This window comes from Otolemur garnettii, unplaced genomic scaffold (genome assembly GCF_000181295.1).
Source record: "Otolemur garnettii isolate 467f Iridium unplaced genomic scaffold, OtoGar3 scaffold00034, whole genome shotgun sequence".
Taxonomy (NCBI): domain Eukaryota; kingdom Metazoa; phylum Chordata; class Mammalia; order Primates; family Galagidae; genus Otolemur; species Otolemur garnettii.
The window spans coordinates 8114150-8133928 of NW_003852429.1; the positions used below are offsets into that span (position 1 = coordinate 8114150).

Sequence of the window (19779 nt, forward strand, 5' to 3'; positions counted from 1 at the left end):
ATCACGTGGGATGTGACAGCCCAGGACAGCCAAGCCTCCAAAGGAGCAAGGTCTGCAGATGCCCACTAGGGTGGGGTCCACTGGACAGCCTTCCCCATAGAGCCAACAGGGAAGACAAAGCCTCTGTACTCACAGTGAAGTCCATGGAGAAAGAGGAGGATTAGGGTACCAAGGAAGCGCATGGTGGAAGGGTGGGGATCAACTCACACATGTGTAGTAAGGCTATCAGGGGTCCCATCGTGGTTGTGGTCTGTGAGGTCATTAATTGAGCTTATCGAAATGACTGCTTGTCCAATTGTGTAGACGATGGACAGAGACACAATGGTCCTGTGTTTAAGAGGTTAAAAGAATCCAACTTAATTGCATTATAACTGCCCACTGATGACTCCACCACAAAAGACCCCTTCCTTTAAAGGTGCCATGAATATACTTGTTTCTCAAACATGAGTGAAACTGGTAACTCTCAGGAACTTTATGCATTGTTTTGGCTGGAAGGCCAGGAGAAGGGTAAGATCCACTTTGCCTTTCAACTGTTCAAAAGACCCAGTGTTTTATTTTACCTAACTGCAGAAAGGAGTATTCATATCTTTGAGCAGTGAGAGTTACTTATCTTGGGCCTGGTGATAATACTGATCCAAGAGTGGACCACTCTGTATTTTTGTAGAATTCTGTTGAGGTAGCGAATGTTCTTGCTTCTGTCCTGTTTGTTTTGTTTGGCCTTCCAATCCTCGTGTTCAAATTAGATCCCCAGTGTTGGTGTTTGGGTCATGGGGAAGATCCCTCAGGAGTGGCTTGAGGTGCCATCCTCATGGCTGAGTGAATTCTCACTCCAGAAGTTCCTGCAGGAGCTCCCACCCGTCTCTCTTGCTTCCTCTCTGTGATCTTGCTTTCTCCATGTGATCTCTGTACACACTGGCTCCCTGTGCCCTTCTCCCATGAGTGGAAGCAGCCTCAGGCTTTACCAGCTGCCTAATCTTCCAGCCAGCAGAATCCTGAGCCGAATCAATCTTTTCTATTTATAAATTACCCAATCTCAGTCATTCCTTTATAGCAACTTGACTAAATGAAGACAGCCTGTGTCATTCCTTTGGCCCAGCAGAGCCTCTACTTCCTTCTTCATTAAATCCCAGGAACTTTCCTGGTGGCCTCCCATTGGATGTGCTTTTGGAGCAGTTCCTGCAGGGCTGGGAGAGGGCTCTCCTTAGTGAGCTCACACTGCATGTCCTCTCTGCCCAGTGAGCAGCTGAGCCACTCGGTAGCCAGCATGTGTATTAGAGAGTGTCTTTGTTTCCTGGCCTTTAACTCTGGCTCACAAATCATGAATGGCCTGTCTCTGTTACTACTTCAAGATAAGACAAAGATCTCATATTTGTTTGCATTAGGACAGAAACCTACTCATGTTACTGGTATTGCTAAATGTCAGGCAGTGTGCTAGGCTATCCTAAGAGTTTATGTTCCTTAATTCTCTATTCCCAGATTCCACCATCCAAAACCAGAAAGTTTACATTTACCTGTGGCTTGTTTGTGAACAAGAAACACAATGGTCCTGTGTTTAAAAGCGTTAAGAGAATCCCAGTTAATTACACTATAGCTGCCCACTGCTGATTCTAGCACAAAAGACCTCTTCCTCCAACACTGACAAGAGCCCAGTCATGAATACACCTGTTTCTGAAACCTGACCAAGCATTTCCAACCACTCACTTGAACTTTCCCAGCCATGAGTCAGCAATAAGGGCTCCAAGGATGGGCGTCAGGTAGCACAGAGCAACAAACGTGTGGTAGATGGCGGTGGAGAGATTATCATTCCAGCTGATGAAATTCTTGAAATACAGAATCAGGATTGCTAGTTGCAGAGGGCAGGTGGAGAGGAGGGGAAACAAAGTTAAGACCAGCCAAGTGACTCTTGCCCTTCCCTGAAGGGTGAGAAATGGTCAAACCTATTACCTTTCATTCCATAGTAGGAAAATCTTTCACAGAACTCATTGACCACGATGAAGAAGATGCTCAGGGGGTAACCAAAGCAACTCTGAGGAGAGAAAACAGCACAGGATGGAGATGTGCTCCTGCCCGTCCCGATCCTCAAACAAGCAGCCAATGCCCATTGGGTTACTTATCAGGGACAATCCAGAGATGGAAACTAGAATTTCAGTAGTTTTGTTCCCGTCCATTAATCATTCCACATACAGATGAGTTAAAGCATCTAGTTTTCCAGTTAGTCTAAAAAGGACCAGGACCTCTCACAGGGAAACTCAGGCCCATCCCCCACCGGGACTCACTATATATTTGTTTGAAAAATGAATCTTTAGGAGTAAAACAGATTGTAAAATTTCTACAATGAAGATAAGTGGAGAAGGAAAATGGATACTCACGTTTGATTTCGACATTTCTAAAAGAAAAACAGAACACAGATATGAAAGTCAGCCACTCTGTACTTTTGGTTGTGTTTACCCTGAACCCCCTTTCACGGCACTCAGAGGGGCCCGTGCATGGCGGCTCCAGCTCTCCCCGGGGTCCCAGGCCAAGACTCAACTTCTTGTCCCCAGGGGGGCCTGGCAGCTGTTTCCTTCCAGTGAGCTCTGCAGGCTACTCTCACCTGCAGGCAGAACTGAGAGCCAGCGGCTCAGAGAATTGTGCCCAAACCATTTCCCCCTGAAGACACCTCAATGTCTGCCCATCGGGATAAACCCTGAACATGGTGCTGTGTTCTTCCCCATCTTGCAAGGCCATCGGGTGTTTGTGAGGACTGTTACTGCGATACAAAAACACTATGGGGCCTGACTCACAGTGCGGATGCAGCCACCATCCCCATTGCTGGGCCTGCCTTCCCATCCCCCCCCACAGAGGATGCCAGCGCTCAGTGGATGCATCGTGCAGACGCCAAAAGTCCTTAACTCACGAGACAGGAACTCATCTGCCCCTTCCACTTCCCGAAGTTTCCTCCAGCATCCTACTACACACCACAGTGTGATGATGGCTGGTTCATATTTTCATTTCCCTTCTAGGTGAGTTCCTCAAGTGGAAGAATCACACACCATCCATCATGCCAACATCTCCCCCTCCCAACATTGTGTACAATACCTGCGGTTAGTAGGGCTCATTGTTGGGGAGTGGATTAGATCAGCAAGAAGTGTGAGTATACGCAGGAGTTGGTGCAAGCTGGGTCCAGTGGACTTGGAGTCTAAATCCTAGCAGTGCCCCCATCCCCTCACTGCACCCCTGCTACTCTGTCTGCCCTGAATCTTGGCAAGCGCTGACCTGTACCCTTGGCTCTTGTCTACACACCTCTTTACCCTGCTCCTTGCATCACCATATCACCCTGCATCATTTCTCCATGCCTGTCACAGGTACACCATTTCCCTTGGGGAATCTATCCCCATCCCCCTCACTCAGCCCCAGTGACCGCGCCTTAGTGGTCTGAGTGACCTCATCTTAGGGCTTCCCACACATGCTCCCTTCTATTAGGAATCAGTGACCCCAAACAGTGGCTCTCAAATTTGAGAGTGCGTTGAGGGCATGTGAGCAGGGATTGCTGATTCTATAGGTCTGGGGCAAGCACCTGGGTTTGCATTTCTAACAAGTTGACAGACGTTGGTGTTGCCTCTGGTCCAGGCTACGCGCTTTGAGAACCACTGCACTAGAGAGCAGAACTCCTTAACAGAATGTCTTTTCCCCGTGCATGCTCTCAGGGCCTTTAACAACAATGAGCTAGCTGTAAATGCACTGATTTATTTCTGGGCTCTCTATTCTGTTCCCTTGGTCTGTGTGTCTGTTTTTATGCCAGTACTACACTGACTTTGCTACTATGGCTGTGTAGTGCATTTTGCAGTGATGGCTTCAGCTTTGCTCTTTGACTCAGGATTTCTTTGGCTATTTGAAGTCTTTTGTGGCTCTAAATGAATTTTAGTATTTTTTTTTCTAATTGTGTGAAGCAATGTCATTAGGACCTGTCATTTGCAACCACATAGATGGAACTGAAGGACATGATGTTAAGTGAAGTAAGCCAGGCAAAAAAAAGTCAAATACTTCATGTCCTCACTCATATATGGGAGCTAAGAAAATTGATCTCATGAAGGTAGAGAATAGAATGGTGGGCATCAGGCGCTAGGGACAGTGGGGATGCGGGGGTACGAAAAAGGGTACGAAAAAATAGACAGTTCTATAGATAGAATGTGTCCTAGTGTTCAATAGCCCGAGAAGATGACCATAATTAAGAATAATTTATTGTACAGTTCAAAATAGCTAGAAGAAAAGATTTAGAATATTCTCAAACACAAAGAAATGATAAATATTTGAGTTGATGGAGATCCCAACTACCCAGAATTAACCATTAAACATCTTATGCCTATGTTAAAGCATTAAATATGTACCACCCACTGACCCACTGTGCATCTATAGGATTGTTTTTAGTCCTTGCATCTCTAAGGCCACCCTTATGCTGTGTAATACAGGGGACCTGCCTGTTTGCACAGCAGTCCCCTTGGAAATCAGCACCTGCCACCGTGGCTTGCATTTGAGGGGACCGACTTGTCCTTGCACCTGAGAATCTCCATTTCTAACAAGTTCCAAGGCAATGCTGATGCTTCTGGTTCAGGGCCCACTTTGAGAACCGTGTGCCGGCTGCGATGCAGTGTTGCTGATCACTCTGTATAGATCTAGTACATCCCTGCCTCTGAGCACCAGAAAGACCCTAGCTGTGTCCCAGAGCAGAACCCCAATATGGAAGCTAGACAGCAGGCTGCTCCCTTCCACGGCACCCCACCTCATCCTCCTACGCCAGCAGTTCCCACCATCTTTGGCACCAGGGACCAGTTTCATGGAAGATAATGTCCCACAGACCCAGGTGGGGGCAGTTAGGGAGAATTAGATTCTCACAAGGAGCACACAACCCAGACTCCTACAGGCGCAGCTTACAGTAGGGTTTGGACTCCTCTGAGAATCTAAGGCTGCAGCTGATGTGAAGGAGGAGGATCTCAGGAGGTGATGCCGGCAACAGGGAGTGGCTGTAACTAGAGAGGAAGCTTCGCTGGATTGCCTGCATTCACCTCCTGTTGTGCATCTGGGTCCTAACAGGCCATGGACCGATACTGGTCCATGCCTAGGGGTAGGGGACCACAGTCCTAAACTGTTCCGCATTTGGGGCTCTCAGATTTACCAGCAGCATTTTCATTATGTACATTCCAGGGGCCTAGTCCACCGGACAAGAAGCCCCACAGGCCTCCCCTCCCCTCTCAGCAGCAGCCTCCTCTCCTGCCCAGCTCAACATGGCCCAGGGACCTCCCTCAACCTGGCCTTGCATTTTAGCCCACTTAAGAACATTTTAGTTGCTATTTAAGTCCTTGCCCTAAGAAGGGAAATAAACTATCTTGGTCTCATAGGAGCCTAGGTCCCCTCTTCCTGAATGTTCAAGTTCTTGACAGAGATTCCTCAACCAGAAGAACCTGGTTTTCTCCCCAGTTAAACTTCCCTGTGGAAAGGGTGAGACCCAAGGAGTCAGACACGTGACCGAACCTCCATTCTTTGGAAAATTGCTGAGGCTTTGGGCAAGACCCTTTCTCTTCTGGACAGCCAAAGAACCAGACGAAGATGATGTCCCTTGCCTGGGAGGACTGCTGTAGGGTTCCCATTACCACATGGGGAACGCCATGGTGTCAGAATCAGCACCTTGTGTGGGGCCAACCACAGGGTGGAAACGAAGTGTCTGCTGATCACGTGTCCGAAAGCCCCTGTTGTGTCAGTCACTAGGGGCAGTGTTCAGATTCTGGCTCTGCCACTCGCTGGTTCCATCTGTCCTGCGGCCTCCTGAGGATAACTGATGAAGATGTCACCGACATCCCACGTCCTGCTGCCAGCCCATGCCCACACTGTTGGTTATGGTTCCCGCCACCCCCCACTTTTCTAGAATCTTCCTGTGAGTGAACCCTCCTATTTTGAGCACACCATCTTCTTCCTGATAGGACCAGTGTGGCACAGAGCACACTGTAGACTGTGTGGCCCTCCTTCATGCCAGGAAGGGCTCTCCAGAGCAGGCCCAGTCGGCAAGCACACTTGGCTCACGCTGGGCCCAAACCAGGCTGCTCACATTTTCCCCCATTTCTGGGTAATGGGGTCTGAGCACAGTCTCCCAAAGCCCAAGTGAGGGCTGAGAGCCCACCAGACTTGCTCCTGGGATGGGCCTGCTACAGAAAGCCCTGAAGACCCCATGCAGCAGAGAGCCTGGAGCTTCACCACCACCCTTCCTTACCCCTGCACTTCAGAATTGTGGTTTACAGGGAAAGTTTTCATCTTTCCAGGGTGGTACCTCTACTTTTGTGCTAAATATTATTTAATAGCTATTATTTGCTAAATACTGACAAAGTTTTTGCTTACTTTGAATACACATGGGGTTATAGAAAAGAGACCAAAATATTCAGAGAGGTTCAGTCTTATTTTAATAATTATCACACCCAGAACCCAGAATTATTAAAAAGAAAATTCCTTAACTCATTGAAGTATAAATCTGAAATTTATTAATAGTACCCAGTCATTGCTGAAGCAGCGAAGCCTTTTATTTTCTGAAAGGTGTGTATTCCAAAGAGCTACCTTTATTATTGCAGGGCAGAGGTTGCTAAACTTTCTTTTATAGAATTCAGAGCTATCTATTGGAGTTAATGTTGCTGTCAGCACTTCTTATCTGAACACACCTGTGTCAAGAGGAGTGCTATCTTAGAAAGCTCAAGTGCAGAAGTGGTGTTTGCATTAAGACTTCAGTCTGAATCAACTTTCAGCTGCCACAAGACTCTGTTTACTTTGGTGCCATTGTTTGTACTTGGTGTCCCAAAAGTAAATCTTGTGGCCCATTTCAGGGGTCTAATGCTTCTGACTCACTCTTGGACCACTTGGACTGAACTTCTGATCACAGTCAAACTCAGCTTAGAATCTATACTCACCAACAGCTGGCTTAGCCCATACCTAGCTCACAGGAATCACTGAACAATTTAGCTGCTCTTCTTGTCATTCTATGCCTAGCAGTGTTTTGAGTTATCTTTTGGTTTAAAAATGTAACAGAATAAGTGTATATTATGCATTTCTATAATTACTGACTTGAGGTAGGGTTTGGGGAGTTGGGGAAAAGGGGAGAAAACAAGAGAGTCCCCCCTTCCTACCACTGAACGCAATCTCCTACTATTTACACAAAGCACGCTCCATGTTTGGAACCGTGTAGGAATAGAAACCCTCCCTTTAACGCTGTATTTTGCCATGTACAGTGCGATCCTGTATATAATAATGTGCCAACATTTTTGACCCAAATTTTCAGGAAAAAATATCTTTCATTTTAATTTTTTTTTTTTGTAGTTTTGGCAGGGGCCGGGTTTGAACCCACCACCTCTGGTATATGGGGTTGGCGCCCTACTCCTTTGAGCCACAGGCACTGCCCCTTAATTTTTAAATCAAATTTGTGTTTGTTTATGTTCAGGTACTTGTGTTTTGTATTATAAGGGAGATTTAGCGTTTATTTTTTAACATGCTATGATACTTAAAGAAATTTTATGTGCTGGTAACAAACAGTACTACCCATGTATCATGAGCATCCTTATCTGTCCCGCAAAAATTTGGGCAAAAGTGGGTACTACGCATGGCAAAATATGTTATTGTATTACCATGAAAGGGGTAGTGAATGCATTTCTGGGAGTTGGACTTGGGATATTGGAGGGAAGAAGCCACATTTCTGGATCTGAGACGGAAGTCCTCACCTTCAGGCAGAGAGAAAATCATTTCCAATCATCACCAACTGTCAAATTGAGGGGCTGATGTGAGTTGCAAATGATGTTGTAGGACAGTGGTTCTCAACCTGTGGGTCGTGACCCCTTTGGACTATATTAAGGTTTGTGGCATTAGGAAGATTGAGAACCACTGTAATTTAGGACTATATTTCTGAAGCTGCAAGGTGTATAAACAGAGTGGTGGTCACCCAAAGAAGTCCATGTCCTAACCTCTGAAACTTGTAGAAATATTCCCTTGGCAACAGGGACTTTGCAGATATGATTAAGGACCTGGAGATGGGAAGCTTTTTCCTGGCTTATTCAAGTGGACCCAATATAGTCATGAGTGTTCTACAAAGGAAGAGGTGTGAAGGTGGAAGCAGGGGTGTCACCCTCGACTGGAGGGGCCCTATGCTGAAGCATGCGGCATCCTGGAGAAGCTAGCGAAGGGGGGGACACGGCTGTTCCCCTACAGCCTGAAGACACAGCCCTGCCAATACCTTGATTTTAACTCAGTGAAATCCACCTGGGACATCTGCCCTCCAGAACCGTAGTACGAACTGGGTGCTGTGGTGGGCACCTACAGTCCCAGAGACCATGGAGGCCGAGGCAAGAGGATCACTTGAGCCCAAGAGTTTGAGGTTGCTGTGAGCTATGATGTCCTGGCACTCTACCAGGGTGACATCATGATACTCTGTCTCAAAAAAAAAAAAGTAAATAAAAAAATAATAATAAAAATAAAAAGGAACTGTAGGATGGCATTGTTTCAAGCTACTCAGTCTGGGGTATTTTGATGCAGCAGTAATAGGAAGCTTAAACACAAGGGTTTGCCTCAATCTATGCAAATACAGACCTATAATCACTATTTATGCATAACTAAGGCTCAGATTCACTACCAAATTTCATTTGTTGGCAAAATGCTCGTCATCTTATATTTTTCTAAGCTACATTTTTCTACTTAGGGGCTTAGAAGTACATATCTGACACCTGCCATTTTAACTGTATTGGGCAGAATCCAAGCTCTGGTGCTTGCTCTGAAAATGATTTTGTAAACCAGGAGTAAAGTGAATGACAAAGCAGGTTCCATGAGGAACCCTGGGGTGGCAGTGGCCCCTGCAAGAATGCAGCTTGGCATTTGTCACCAATGACAAAGGTGGCTTTTGAGTTCCAGAGAGAACTCTCTCAGTGTTGCCACTGCATCTGGTTGGTGGGAAGATGTGGACCTTGGAACAAGGAGGTCAGACATAGCAGAGATCCCATTTCTCATCTAGAGATGCTGCCACCTTCTCTGCAAGTCAGTTAATAAGGTTGAATCTACTGCTACGTCCTGGGAAGACGACCAGGTCGATTCTTCACCGAGTGTGGAGAATCACTTCACAAAGAGCCTAGCAAGTTCTGTACCAGGCTTAATGCGACCACTCCCGAGGAGGGACCACAGAGGGTGAGGAGCCTGGTGTCCCACACTTGCTTTCATCTTCTTTTTCCAAAATAGAGCAACTTTGATCAAGCGCTGAAAAGTGCTTTTCTCTCTGGGCCCTCTACCCTCACAGTCAGGGGAGCTTTACAGTAAGTTCACAGAGTCCTCCTTTCTGGAGAGGCTCTTGCTGCAGCTGTTTCTTGCCTGATTTGATGATTTTTTTCCCTGCTCATATTTGAATGTTTTACACATTTCCTTCCCTCAGGTCTCTGCTAATATATGCCTTAGAAAAATGTCCTCTTTTAGGCTGGATGCGGCCCTGGGAGGCCTGGCTGGCTTGACAAGTGGACAGGGGCTTTGTTGTGATCAGAAAAGGTGTCCCTGGGTGGCAGTACTGCCTGGGAAGCAGAGGGTGGGCTGCCTTCCAGCCCCCTGGGCTCCTCTTTGGTGGATGGTTCTGTGGACACAGCCTGCACACTGGGCAGGGGTCCTGCTGTCCTCAGGTCTTTCTCACAGAGGTAGCTCCCTCCCCACTCACAAAGGACCTCTACTCCTCTGCCACTGACAAATGGTGACATTAACGCAGACCACGCTGGTGTGTGGTTTTCAGAATGCCACTGTCATCAGCCACTGGCTGCCTTTCCTGCCCCACTGCTAAAAGCAAAAGAGTTATCAGTCCTTCCGAACTATGAAAATCAGGTAAACTCCATCAGCAGGAACCTGGGCTTTGGGGAGGCCAGCACTCACAGGAGAACGTGGGCTTCGTAAGTGACTTGGCACTCACGGTGCTGCCAGCAGGACAGCTCAGTCCTGGGGACCTCACACACAGGGCACCAGGCAACAGCTTGGCAGCAGCCAATCTGAGTCCTGGAAGACACCTTGGGGTTTTTTCAGAACAGCTGGCTCTGGTCAGGTGGGGGGCTTTGTGCCCTCAGGAGAGAGATGTGGGACATGGAACCACTCAGCTGTGGGGCAGATCAGCACCTGGCAGTGGGCCCTGCCTGGCATTGCTGTCAGGCGTATGGGACAGGGATGGGGAGGGGCTCCTTGGCTGCCGGTCCTGCCTGCCTATGTGAGTGACAAGCTGCGTGGCTGTGCCCGTCCCAGCCATCACTCAGGTCTCATGTGTCCTTTGCAGCCTTGCCTTCGCCTCTGTCTCAGGCAGCTCCTCCCATAGCCGGGCGCCTGCTGCTCAGGCCCAGGGCAGAGCTTGGTCAGCGTGTTCCTTTCCCGGGGCTGCCACTCCTAGGGGTGGCTTCAAAAACTGGAAAGGTATCGTCTAACAGTTCTGGGGGCTGAAGGTCTGAGACTCAGCTATTGGGGGGCTGCTTGCCCTGGAGGCCTCTCCCCCAGCTAGCGCGTTGCTGGCACTCCTTGGCTTGTAGAAGTATCGCCCTGATCTCTGGGGCCATCTTCACCTGGGTTCTCCCTGGGTGTGAGTCTGTGTCCTAATTTCCTCTTTTCCTAAGGACACTAGTCACAGCAGATTAAGACCCCACTCACCCCACTATGGCCTCACCTTAACTAATTATACCTGCAACTACCCTATTCCCAAATACGGAATATTTCCACACTCTGAGGGACTGGGGGTTCCAGCTTCAACATATGAATTTGTGTGTGGGGGGGCACACAATTCAACCATAAAAGGCCATCTGCAACTTACTGCTTTAGAATACAGATATTCTCCCACCTTTTAAAAAGGTCTCTACTTATGATGTCTAAAACCATAGGCACAGGAGGCTTTATAATCTATGACTTTTAGCATCCGTTCCTTTAATCACAGATGTGAACACTACTGTTCTCCTTCAGAAAGAAACTGCTGTTTTAAAACATATCTCTCTTCCAGATTAAAGACCCTTATAAGAGAGAAGGAAGCAGTTCTCAGTGCCCTGGAGCGAATATGTTAGCACTGGCCCTGCCAGTATTCTCGGCTGTCACAGGAGAAAACAATGCCAAAGACACGTACATGCACTACATCGAAGGAGCCAGTTGCCTAGTCTTGGGGGGAGGGATTATTTTGGAGGCAATTAAGTTAGAGACCCTAAATTTTACACACAAAGACTTTTCTCTTTTTTCTTGTGATAAATTATGACCAAAAAAAGTCCTAAGTCATGTTAAATATGAAATTAGGCTACAAAGCTATGTACAGAATGCAAGTTTTTGGCAATGCGATTTTTAGGTTGTACATGCCCTGATTCCCATTGTGAGAGTATCTGTAAGAAAGTTCTAGAAGTAGAATGCTTTTTAAACATTTTGTGTATTTCAAATTTTATTAGGTGTTATCTAATGATCTCTATAGAGATTGTAGATGACTTAATGTTTTCGGTCTTCTCTTTTAATTTTAAAATAAGCATGCCTAGAAGAACTGGCTATATGTTTTTTAAAAGGAGAAGTTGAGGGAGGCCATAGTGACTCACATCTGTAAATCTTAGCACTCTGGGAGGCCAAGGTGGGTAGACTGCTTAGGAGGTCGAGACAAGCCTAAGCAGGAGCAAGACCCCATTTCTAAAAAAAAAGCTGGGCACTGTGGCAGGCGACTTCTCCCAGCTACTTGGGAGGCTGAGGCAAGAGGATTACTTGAGCCCAGGAATTTGAGGTTGCTATGAGCTATGATGCCAGGCACTCTACCAAGAGTGACATAGTGAGACTCTGTCTCAAAAAAATGAAATAAAATAAAATAAAAAAGTTTAATGCTAGGCATGAAGATTGCCTGGAAACTTTATCCACAGAACCACAGCTCAGTATCAGGGTACCACAAGCATAATTTTTAGAATTCATTTGAGGAGAATTACCTATGTCTATTCTATTACTTTGAATGTTTCTGATTTTGTAATAGAAGTTTTTCTCTCACAGTTCTGAAAGCTGGAAGTTGGAGATTAGGGTTAATCTAAAATTATACCTTGGGTGTATTTTCTACATACCAGATCTGTTACTAAATGGATCATTTAGAATTGATTTGAACTATTCCCAAAAAATCCATTTGCTGTACTGGAGGAGGACAGTGGTCACCAAATGTGTCCCCTAAGCTGAGGATGCAGGCTGCAGTGGCTGTGGTGGAGTCACCTGTCCACCTGGTGAACATTATCTTCCTCAAGTCACGCATAGGTGATGACACATTTCAGAAAGAACATTGCCTGTTACCATATAGGGGGTTGAATAGTGTCCTCTCCAAACTTATGTCCTTCCTAGAATCTCAGAATGGGACCTTATTTGGAAATAGGGCCATTGTAGATATAATTAGTCAAGACAAGGTTGCATTGTGGTGGGGTGGCCTTCATCCAATGTGTGTGGTGTCTTTATGAGAAGAGACACGAGACAGCAGTGACAGCAGGGGACAATGGAAGCAGACACTGGAGTGATGCTTCTACTGGCCAAGGAATACCAAGGTCTGCCAACAACACCAGAAGCTAAGAGAAAGAGAGTGTGGCCCTGTGGACACCGTGATTCTGGGCTCCTGCCTCCAGGACTGTGAGGAACACACTGCAGGTGTTTGAAAACACCTGGTTAGTGCAACTTTTGTTATAGTGGCCATAGGAAATTAATACACCATAAAGATTTATGTGTTTTGATTAAATGGAAAAAAAAGCTTATCTCCCCCAAGAACATCTCAGATGTATAAATGTCTGCTATGTCCTAACAGAGCTTATAATAACATCTTGTCATTCAAGGCAGAGTGTAGAAATTTTCAAAGCTCAGTTTAAGAACTTCTACTATGCACTCTTACATAGATACATTGTAGGGATTTTCTAATCTTGCATCCACTCCTTGGGCCAAAATTCCCTTATGGCTGTGTTGTCAGACATCCTCACCTCGTAAACGGATGACTCTAAACCTTCTCTCCAGGGAGAGCTTGCTTTCCTCAGCCTGTTGGGGGGTTTGGGCAGTTTCCAATCTAGGAACACGGGGAAGAACCAGGCCCTCCTCCTGTTTAAGTTCCTGCATGATTTTGTCCCTCGTCCACTCAGTTGTGCCATTTCCTAACCTATGTCCGGCCTTGAACTCTGTGCTGCACTCATACCAAGTCCCCAGAACAAGAGATGCTGCAAGCAGAGGGGTGGGCCGGACCCCTTTATCTCGAACCCACAAGATGGACCAGCTTTCTCAGTGATAGATTTTCCACTTCCGAAACCAAGGGGCAAAGGTACAAAACAGTGACTCCCTGGTTCTTTGTGTTGCAACCCCAGTATGATGAGTCAACAATTTTCAACTCAACTCCTCACAATACTGTTCTTATTCTGTCACCATCACCAGGGAGGATGTGGAATGTTCCTCAGACCTCACCCTTGTTTTTATTTCCTTATCAGCTCACCTGGGACACTCAGCCTCTTTCTCTCCTTTCTCTCCTGCAAGGGATGGAATCAAGATGCAATTGTGGGCAGGGCACTGTGGCTCACACCTGTAATCCTAGGATTCTGGGAGGTTGAGGCAGGTGGATTGCCTGAGCCCAGGAGTTTGTGACCCGGCCTCACCAACAGCAAGATCTCATCTCTAAGAATAGCCTGGTGTTCTGGCAGGTACCTGTAGTCCCAGCTACTCGAGAGGCTGAGGCAAGAGGATGGCTTGAGCCCAAGAGTTTGAGGTTGCTGTGAGCTATGAGCCACAGCACTCTACCCAGGGTGGCAAAAGCGAGAGTCTAAAAAAAAAAAAAAAGATGCAATTGTGTCTGAGAGCTTCTCCCCCTCTGAGACATGGAAACGTGGCTGGCTGGGCGGTCTTAGCTCCATGGTTCCATATCATGTGTCGTGTCCCTTTTGCTAGTGACGTTTCCTGGTAGCTCAACCAGCCAAGGCAGTAAGCCCTCTATTTGTTTTCTGTTCTTCATGGAATGGTGCAGTAACTCAGAGATAAGGCAGAAAATTATTAATCAAAAAACCCAAGGAAATAAAAAAATTGCATAATTCTACTTAGTAGGGTTGTGGCATGGATTTGGCACGACATCCAAGGCTGGTACCTCCTTCAGCTTTGACAAAAACTGCTTGTGGCTGCTCTCACTGAACTCATGGTGCCTCATTTACCATAACCGCAGCACAGAGTGGGAAAAGGTTTATGGGTTTATGTTCCTGCTCCTTGAGGTTATGAGTTTTTTCACGGCAGGATTATTTTATATTCTCACGTAGTAAATAAATAGCTGAGTAAATCAGTAATTTAGGCCCACCCTGGGCAGCTCGGCTGGACCACCTGGATTTCTTCCTGCCATTCATTTCTGCTCTCCCCCAGCTCTTAATGTAGCACCGAGAGGCTGCTTTTCAGATCCTACCTGCTAATTTACCCAAAGCTTCATTGTTCTGGACATGTATCCACATGGGCGAGTCAGGGGCCAGACTGTACTAGATCTTCCCACAGTCTAATTTTAGGACACAGCCAAAACATGTAGACATGGGCAAGGGTACAGTCCAAGAGTGCCCAGTCATCTAGAGGCATTTAGAACCATGGTTGTCAAAGCGTCATCCCAGGAGCAGCAGCAGCAGTGGCATCACCTGGGAATGTGAGCTCTACCCCAGACCTGCTGAACCAGGGGATGACGGAGACAGCCACAGGTCAGAGTAAGCCCTCCCTCGGGTGAGCCCGATGTGTACTCAGGTTTAAACAGCCAAAGGAGCTCCAGGTCAGACATTCTCTCTTCTTGGCTGCTGGCGGGGAGGAAGGAGGCTGTCCTGGAGGTCATATGCCAAAGGATGCCTTTTATGTGGCGCAGCCCCAGCTTCTGGCTATACAGGTAGAGCTTGTGGTAGGAACACCTCCCTGGAATCTCAAGGTTGTTCTTTCATCGACCCAAGAGTGTACAGGAAGAGGAAAACATCTTAAATGGCCGATGTGAGGTACCTTCAAGGCTGTTCCATCCTTTTACTCAGGCAAGCAGCTGCCTTGGAAAAACTCATCAGAATCCCATAGAAGGCCAGCCAGGAGCCCGAGAGCCAGGAGAGGCAGGAGTAAAGTCTCCTTCATTAAGTGAACAAATGTCCCAAATCAACATGTATGCCTCAGAAGATAGAACCTCGTATAACTTGAAGCTTCAAGTTCAGAGCTAATTTTCAGAGCTAACTTGGCATATGCGCTTGCTAAGTTTCAGAGAAGAGAGTGAGGTGGGGTGAGAAGAAAGAGACTCAATAGTTAGAAGCTTCAGCAAAAGCATCCCCAGCCCCACAAAGGCCTCGGAGGCTGTCTTTCCTTCACTAGGGCTTCTCCTTAGCCCAGTAAGAAGGCCTCTGTCATTCGGAGACCTAATTCAACCAGACACCCCTGGAGACAACAGCCTTCCCTCCGAAAGAAGCTCTGTGTGCTTCCCGACTCTGATAAGCACACAGATGCTGCAAATGAAGCGAGGGCCAGCGAACAGCAGCTCAGGGCCAAGTCCACCCATGCCTGTTTCTGTAAGGCCAGCAAGCTAAGAATAGTTTTTATATTTTTAAATGATTGAAAACAAAGTTTTAAAGACTATTTCGTGGCTTATGAAAATGATATAAATTCCGATGTCAGGGCCCACAACTAAAGCTTTATTGAAATAGCTCTGTCCATATGTGTTGTCTATGGCCGCTTTAGACAACAGAGTTGAGAAATCACCGCAGAGACCATATGGGTTCCAGGGCCCAAGTACTTACTATCTAGCACTTTCCAGAAAAGGTAGTCAACCTCTGCTGGAAAATGAAGGGTATGCAGTTCATCATCTCAAGGAGAGCCCTCAGCCACTTCTAGCTAGGCACTGTCACACCCAAAGCAGCTTTCTGTCTATCCTGCTGTTGTGGGCTCCACTGCTCATGCGATCAAGTCTACCCAACATCTTCAAGGTTCAGCTCTGATCTCATCTCATCCCTTACTTCCCGGATCATTCAGAACTTCTGCCCCTGGGACGGAGAAACTGCCTCGCGTGAGAATCTGTTCCAGCCACAGCATGGCACGATCCTAACTGGAGGCACAGGTTTCTCTGAGAGTCATGTCTTCTTTGCTTCCTGCCTCATTTTCATGCATTCCAAGTGTCCCCTTCAGTCACCAGAGCATCTAAAACAATTCTGGCATAATCTAAGCGCCAAAGATCAGTTTGTAAGAGGGGAAGTTACTACTACTTTTTTTTCTTAAAAAACATTTTTAATGTATTTTTTTTTTTTTATTTACTAATCCTTGCTATTGAAAAGTTGAGACTTCAGTAAAAACCGAACCTGTGTCTGCATATAAACTTTTGGCTGCTATTTGCAAAAAACCTCAATTGGTAAGGACTAAATTGCAAACTAGAAAGCATCAATTCATCTGGAACTGAACTTCAAAAGCTAACAAGCAGATACTGCCTCTTCCAACTACCATGATTTGAACTGCTCAGCATGGGCCGGGGGATTCTAATTCAGCATGGGTGCTATTTGGGACCTGAAGACCGATATACACTTCAGAGCACCTCCTATAAAAGTTACACAGCATGACAAGCAAATGGTGTGTGTGGGAGGGACCCAGAACTCCAGCCCAGGAGGCCACCTGCAGAGCTGAGCTCTGTTGGGTCCACTTTGCTGACAGCCTCCACCCAAGAGTGAAGTTGCAGGTCTTTCTGGAATGAGCACAGTTAGCCATAATTAAAAGTCCAAAGTGTGAACCACGCACTGCTTCTACTTCTAAACCAGTGCTTCTGAACCATTCTGGTGTGGTAGGAGCTCCAAGAGCTCTGAGCACTGAAGCATGAGCCCACCTAGCTGGTGGGGCAGCCGCCAGCATTTCCGTCTGATAATTGGGAAAGTCAAGGCTCCCAAGTGCTAGCTTTATTGGAGCAAGATCCCAAGTGTTGGGAGAGGTAGAACCAGAAAATGAATGCAGGCCAGCCAAGCTCAGGTCACTTCCCTCAACCATGTGGCCACATTGCCAGCAAAGTACAGGCTTGGGCCCTCCCGTGGCACAATTTAGGGGGGAGTCACTTGACTCAGTTTCCCCATCTTCAAGAAAGAAGAGGGTGACTCTGCCTCTCTACGTCTGCCCCTGAGTCTCTCAGCTGTGTCCCAGAGACCTGCTCATGCTCCATCCAAAGGGGAACCAGCTGTTCAACTCTGTACCTGCTCTCAAATCAACCCCCAGGACAGTGCAGAACTGTCACAAAGGGAATGCCCCAGCTCCTCTTAGATCAAGGCTTCCTCCTGAACTCCAGGGTCACCTGGCCAGTCAGAGGCAGGAGAAGTGCAAAGGGGGCCACCCAGCTCTCACCAGACAGACTAAGCTTCTGCTGGCCCTCCTGTCACCTGCATTGATGCAACTCTGAGAGCACTGTGGTCTCTTGAGAAACAACTGTCCCCAACAGGTAGACAGGTAGTCAAGGTGTTCACATACTCAGTGTATGGGTGCCCTGATGCACAGTGATCAGCCAGGAGAGGGCATCCGGTGCCCCCCTATGTCCCCAGACCTCCACTGACCTCCAGGTCCCCTTGCTTCCCTGGGCCAAGACATGTCAGTGCTGTGGCGCCACACCCTTCCCCAACTCCAGCGCCAGCCGATGCTGACAGCGGGACTGGTCTGCAGTCCCTATGGCCCCCAGCGGCCCCCTCCCTCACCCTCCCGAGTTCCACCGAGCCCCGCCAGCCTCGCCTACCTGTGCTGGCGGCTCTGGAGCTCCCTGAGACTGGCTGGCAATGCGGAGGACAGCAGACAGGAGCACTTTTTTAAAAGGTGTCGCTCCTCCGACTTGGTTTCAGGCTCTGCCCAGCCCTACCTGTGCAGCAGGAGGTGCGCGAGGCGGAGCGGCCAGGCTCCACCCTCTGGGGTGGCGGCACTGCAGGGAGTGGAGGTTAGCGCCGCCTGAGCCTGAGCCCCGCAATGGGACATTTACCTCTAGTTACTGCCCCAGGCCCTTCTGGGGGCCGGACACAGGCACTCCTGGGGGTGGTGAGGAGCCCGGGCCTGGGATTCCCGACGTGAGCCCCAGTCGTTGGGCAGCTGGGCTTGTTAAAACACAGACCCCCGCGCCCTGCCCCAGACTTGCTGACTCAATAGGTTAGTGTTGGGGCTTGAGAACTTGAGACTTTGCCTTTCTTTCTTTTCTTTTCTTTCTTTCTTTCTTTCTTTTTTTTTTGATGACAAATGAGTTTCAAAAGTAAACAAATCAGACAGATTTACATTTGAGGAGGGAGACTTTGCATTTCTAACAAGTCTAAAGTGAAGGGGATGCTGCTGGCCTGAGAACCACATTTTGGAAACCACTTCACAGGGAACACAGGTGACAGTCCTAGGGGAGGAACACTGGCAGGGGACAACTGGTCAGCTGTCTGCGTGTGGGTGTCTTTCCCGAAGACTGAAACTTTGAAAGCATTTCTAGAGGATTCTACATTTCCTTTCTTTAACAACAGAAACAAAACAGTAAGAATACAGTGATTATCTTCCCGTCTGTGACTGGGGGGGGGTGGGGGGCGTTCTGCAAACGCTGAGAGGAACACTTACAAGGCAATGAAGGTGAGTCCTCTGTCATTTCCAAACTCCTGGTGAAATACACACACCGTGGGACCTGCCACCTCATCTGTAGCAGCACCGTCTCCACCTGCACTGTCGTCTGCGCAGTGCAGTGGCGTTAAGACATTCTCTCTGTTACTGCCCCATGTCCCCACTAGACGCTAAGTCAGATCCCCTCCTCCCCTCGCACCACCGTCCTCCCTCTGTCTCCATGAAGGAGGCTCCTCTGGCCACCTCCTGTCAGTGGGAAGCCCAGAACTGGCCCCCAGGTGCATCCGTGTGGCAGAGTGTGCCCGAGTCCTTGCTCTGTGAAGGTGGGACGGCTGCCATGCTCTGCGCACACCACGCCCTGTTTGCCCACTCCCCTGTCCTGTTACCTGCTGAGTCTTAGCAAATGTCCCAGCCAGCGCTCCGGAGGACAGCGGTGTGAAGGGAGACACAGGCCCTCTTCCCCAGAGGCCGGACCTGCCCTTCTGGGCTTTCTCACTCGCCTGAGAAGGGGGAGCCTCTTCAGAGAGTCGCTCACTTGGGGCTCACAGGGAAGCCGGCAGGGTACCTACTGGCATGGCGGCTGCAGGTAAAGGGATTCCTCAGGTAGAAAAATGCACCATTGGCCTAAGGGACAAAGAAAACTTGCTCTGGAAGGTCTGGAAGCAGCTTTATAGTTGTTATTCAGTCAGATAAGCCTGGGGTAGAAAGGCCGACCCAGTGTCATTTCTTTAGAGAACGGGCGTCCAACCTGTAGCCCATGGGCCACATGTGGCCCAGCATGGCTATGAATGTGGCTTAACACAAAATTGTAAACTTACTTAAAACATTATGAGATTTTTTGGATTTTTTTTTGTGGAAGTCTAGTGGGCAGTTCTCAAGTGTGAACTTTGTAGACAACAATATTATATCTCCGTGTCACATAAAATAAATATATGTAAGTTCTTGCTGTTTGTAGGCAGTTTTTACGTACAGTTTCTTGGCTTCCAGTGTGTTACCTTCCAAGTGCAGATAGTCAAATTGAAATTGTCAGATGTCACATGCTTGTGGTGAGTTGGTGATAATTATAATTATCAATAATATTTCAACCTACCATTGTAACATTAGGCGTTTAATGTTACTTAGAAGTCAATGGCATTCTCCTTTGATTATTAAGGCTACTTCCACACACTGCCCGCTGTGCTTTATAATTGGTCCCGCCTTGCCCTGCACTGGCTGAGAGGT

General features: G+C 47.7%; 1 protein-coding gene across 1 annotated transcript in view; it reads right to left on the minus strand.

Moving 5' to 3' along the window:
• Positions 1 to 17804, minus strand: part of SLC15A1 (solute carrier family 15 member 1) — a 40851-nt gene extending 23047 nt beyond the window's left edge. Inside the window, exons 1-5 of the mRNA XM_023513107.1 lie at positions 17714 to 17804; positions 2370 to 2386; positions 1945 to 2026; positions 1702 to 1843; positions 208 to 327 (exon numbers count right to left, since the gene is read on the minus strand). Coding sequence (XP_023368875.1) covers positions 208 to 327; positions 1702 to 1843; positions 1945 to 2026; positions 2370 to 2384 — 359 coding nt within the window. The 5' untranslated portion in view covers positions 2385 to 2386; positions 17714 to 17804. The remainder of the gene's footprint in view (positions 1 to 207; positions 328 to 1701; positions 1844 to 1944; positions 2027 to 2369; positions 2387 to 17713) is intronic.
• Positions 17805 to 19779: the final 1975 nt, after the last annotated feature.